Source organism: Morone saxatilis, unplaced genomic scaffold, assembly GCF_004916995.1.
Source record: "Morone saxatilis isolate NCDOM2014 unplaced genomic scaffold, NCSU_SB_2.0 Contig15, whole genome shotgun sequence".
Classification (NCBI taxonomy): domain Eukaryota; kingdom Metazoa; phylum Chordata; class Actinopteri; family Moronidae; genus Morone; species Morone saxatilis.
In genome coordinates this window covers 339535-343777 of record NW_023339707.1, presented here as the reverse complement: position 1 = coordinate 343777, position 4243 = coordinate 339535, and the positions used below count along the sequence as shown (strand labels likewise).

At 41.0% G+C, this 4243-nt stretch overlaps 1 protein-coding gene across 2 annotated transcripts in view; it reads left to right on the top strand.

Moving 5' to 3' along the window:
* The first annotated feature begins 117 nt into the window (after window positions 1–117).
* The window catches only part of trappc6b (trafficking protein particle complex 6b), a 5487-nt gene continuing 1361 nt past the window's right edge, over window positions 118–4243 (top strand). Inside the window, exons 1-5 of one of the 2 annotated variants that reach the window (XM_035656707.1) lie at window positions 123–446; window positions 537–604; window positions 1048–1165; window positions 1362–1445; window positions 3384–3477. In XM_035656707.1, the coding sequence (XP_035512600.1) occupies window positions 366–446; window positions 537–604; window positions 1048–1165; window positions 1362–1445; window positions 3384–3477 (445 nt within the window). In that variant the 5' untranslated portion in view covers window positions 123–365. Of the gene's footprint in view, window positions 447–536; window positions 605–1047; window positions 1166–1361; window positions 1446–3383; window positions 3478–4243 lie in introns of both variants that reach the window. The other variant, XM_035656708.1, reaches the window with a different exon arrangement.

The following is a 4243-nucleotide window of genomic DNA, read 5'->3' as shown; positions in this document are numbered from 1 at the left end:
ACGGCTCGTGACGCGGCCGCAGCACGCCCCGATTTGCGTGGAGTGCGAGTTCCCGCCCAACGCTGCTTGCAGCTTTAATGATTTAATTTTGTGTCACAGTTCAAACTCCAGGCCTCCTGGTGGCAGTAAAGAGGCAGTAATGCGCTCTTTGCTAGCACCTCGCCCGTTGCCGGTAAACAGGAAGAAGGAAAACGTTTGTTTAGTGTTTGTGTTTTTTTTTTATGTCTGATACGGACACTGTACACGGATCTGTCTTTGAATTTCAGCTGTCCGTCTGTGTGCTAATAATGTCGGGCTCAGTGTAGCTGACACGGTGAACAGCCGCTGACAGACCAGAGCTAGCTGCCAGAGACTCAAGAGGAAGAATGGCAGACGAAGCTCCTTTTCAGATTTTACATAACGAAGTCATACAGTACATTTACAAGTCAGCTAAAAACGGAGAGACGGTAAGAAACTGAGAGAGTTTTCTAGTTAGCAGCTCTATGAACAGTTACTTATGGTTAACTGTGTTTTCGCATCACTTCTTATTCTTACAGGAGAATGGAAGAAATATCACCAAACTGGAGAATATGGGGTTCAGAGTTGGCCAAGGGCTAATAGAGAGGTAACAAGCTAACTGCTAATATGTGTTCCTCTTTAAACTCTCCCGGTCTCAGAATATATTGGACCGGGTTAAACTAGCCATAGTCTCATTGTTGATTAAATAGTAAGGCTATAGACCTCCATACACTTTACAAAAAGTGAACAGACAGAACTAGATAATTTGATATAATCTAATTTTATTACCTTTTAAAGCTGCAGTAGGTAACTTTTAACCCTATCCATCTACTAACAAGTATCATTGTGATTGATTAAAGCTTGATTTATCTCTTTCTTAATACAGCTTCATTGTTAAAAAATGTTGAAAGCACATCAGTGAGCCACAATGTTTATTTCATAACCATAAAGGAATCTCTAGTGGTACACATCCAGCCTCATGCAAGAACCAGTTGTACAAACAGTGCCATGGTTCTGGTCTTCATTTGAACAGCTTTTCCTTTCCTCTAGACTGACAAAAGACACAGCACGGTTCAAAGACGAGCTGGACATAATGAAGTTCATCTGTAAAGACTTCTGGACCTGTGTGTTCAAGAAGCAGATTGACAACCTTCGAACCAATCACCAGGTAGCTCTTTGTCAGTCACTTTCATTCGTACAGTAGGTTATCATTAACATAATGTCAACAGAATGCACTCTGAGCCAGAAGGGCTCAAAAAGCTAAAACTATTGATTTAGCTTTAAACACTATATTATATACCCTGTCACCAGCTGTACGGTGTGTTTTTGTCTGTCAGTGCTGATGCTGGTGTCATGTGTTTCAGGGCATCTATGTTCTCCAGGACAACAAGTTCAGATTACTGGGTCAGCTGTCAGCTGGAAAACAGTATCTGGATCAGGCCCCAAAGGTGCTCTGTCTTGATTTCAGTAGACTGTATGACTCTGTAGTGATCAGTTCTATAAGGGTGTCTTTCCTCTCAAACTATTTCTTTTTTTGAGGACCCTGATCAGCAGGGCTTCACATCGCTACAGACTCTAATTCAGTGAATTGAACTTCCCCTATTTTACTTGCAGTTGCACGGATGTCCTGATCACATTTTTTGTCCTCCCAGTCTTTTATTACTGAATAAGTGCTGTCCAATTACTTTTTATCAGGTGTCCAAGCAGTTAAAGCTTGGCTTCCCATTAAACTTGAGCCCAATCGACCAGATGGTGGCGCCTGTAATTTAGTCCCTTGAACCGTGTATCCGAGTTACTTTTCAATTTCAATTTCAGTTTTCAATTTTATTTGTATAGCGCCAAATCATAACAAATGTTATCTCAGGAAACTTTTGTAATAGAGGAGGTCTAGACCATACTCCGTGAGCAAGCATTTGGTGACAGCGACCAGGAAAAACGTAATTTTGAGAGGCAGAAACCTCGAGCAGACCCCGGCTGTAGGTAGGTGGTCGTCTGCCTTGACCAGTTGATACTGCCAGAGAGAGAGAGAGAGAGAGAGAAGAAGAGGGAGAAGAGAGAGAGAGAGATGCACAGCAATAACAACAGTAACACCTATACTAGTAGAAATTACTACTTCTACTACTAATAACAATAGCAACAACAATGATAACAACAATTAAAGCTGTTGGGCGGGACCTCGCCATCAACTCACAACGCCACGCTGCGTCGCCCCACGCCCAAGCCCTCATCGTCGGAAGCCGAGGGAGACCACTCTACGTCACCATGCGTTTCAGACACAAAAGTAGGCCAGTAGGTGGCGCTATCACAGGACTGTTTAAAGAATATGTGAATTTACTTCAGAGTACTATCTGTTTTATGGCGACATTGTCAAAACACCACGAGAACGCTGTTAGTGATGTACCAGTCCACAAATAGCACAACTTCTCATCGCAGTTTGTTTATGGACTGTATCTTGACCAAATTTGAAAGCAGATCCGATAAATACCCTACGGTAGGAGTTCGTTTTACAATACAACGGCGAAAAGATTCACAGAAAATGACCAAAAAACAAATAAATGCCGGAAATGGCATCACAGTTTGAGATTCGATTCAACCTGGCCAACTTTGACGGCACGCCACGGACACGCCCTTTAATGTACATGCACAAATAGCACAACTTTTAATCAGGATGTTTGAAAAAGAAGTTAATAACCAGGAGTTTTTACAAACTTAATGGTAATATGTAGTGAACAAGGACGAATGATTTAATACTCCATAGCTCTGTTCTGAACAAGTCTAAGTGACATAATTATTGTTAACAACAACAACCACAACAACAAACAACAGTTCTGACTCTTCAAATGTTAATTTGTTTATTTTTACCAAAGTTCATCAAAAAACTTTACAATCACACTTTGGCTTTCATAAAACAAAGTATATCAGTAGTAATGAATTAATCCCATTATTGGACAATAATTTATCTGTGTGATCATTTATTATTTATATTTATTTTGAAAAGGGTTAGTTATGTGGCGTAACTCATTAACTATTTGTCCAATCAACATAAATCTCACTAGATTTCTTGACCCTGTGTTTGGGAATAGGGCTATTGAAGCATTTTGAGCCTAGTAGCATAGTATGTATAGTGTCCTTCCCTCTTCTCCACAAGGAATAAAACGGGTTCAGAGGCAGTTTGAATAACTCTTCACTGATTCATTGATATTACTGGCTGTAAATTGTGCTCTCTGCAGGTCAATCAGTCACAGTGCTGTCCAGCTATTTTGACAGCTGCTGCACCCAAAGCAAACACACATTATTCAGGATTTATATAGATTATACACAGTATCTGTCTTGATGCTGTGGACTGTGTAAGGACACTCCCACTCATCATGTTTGTCTCCCTGCAGTATCTGGCCTTCACCTGTGGTCTGGTGAGAGGAGCTCTGTCCAACCTGGGAGTGAAGAGTATTGTGACTGCTGAGGTGTCCATCATGCCTGCGTGTAAGCCATGCATCACTCATCCATCATCAAATCAGACACATTCTTGATCTTTGAAACAGTTTGATATTTTAAAAAAAATCTCCTACTTACATCAAGTGGACCCTAAAGCTGCTGTATTTTGTAAGTGCAGTGTGTAACCTTTAGGAGGATCTATTGTCAGAAATGGAATATAATATTCTTAGGTATGTTTTATTAGTGTATAATCACCTCAATATAAGAACCATTGTGTTTGCGTAACCTTAGAATGAGCTGTTTTTATCTAAAGACACCACAGGTCGACTTCTTACTGCCATGTTTCTACAGTAGCCCAGAAAAGACAAGATAGGGCCTTTCGTGTTTTTCACGGCCACCGTAGTTTCTCCAACATTCTCCCTCACTGGACCTCCCAAAATGTTTTAAATAGGTCTACACTCCGACAGCCATCCCTGGTATAGTGTTCAGCCAGTGTTTCCTAGTCTCTCCTTTTTTTTTTTTTTTTTTTACAAAGAATACGTTTTCTGGTATCCTGTTAACACTTTAACCAATCAGGAGAAAGAACTCTATAGAGAGACTGTACTCAAGGGCAGGCAGCAAAGTTTCAGTGTGGTGTCGGATTTTGGGGCAGCTAGTGGTGTAGTTGCAGATCACAACCCCATTGCTTCACCCTCCCCTTCCAAACGTGTTGGAGAAACTACAGTGGTCACGAAACTTGTGAAATACACCAAAGGTCCTATCTAGAGCCAGTGTGTGGTTTCTCTGTTCTGGGCTACTGTAGATAAAAACAGCT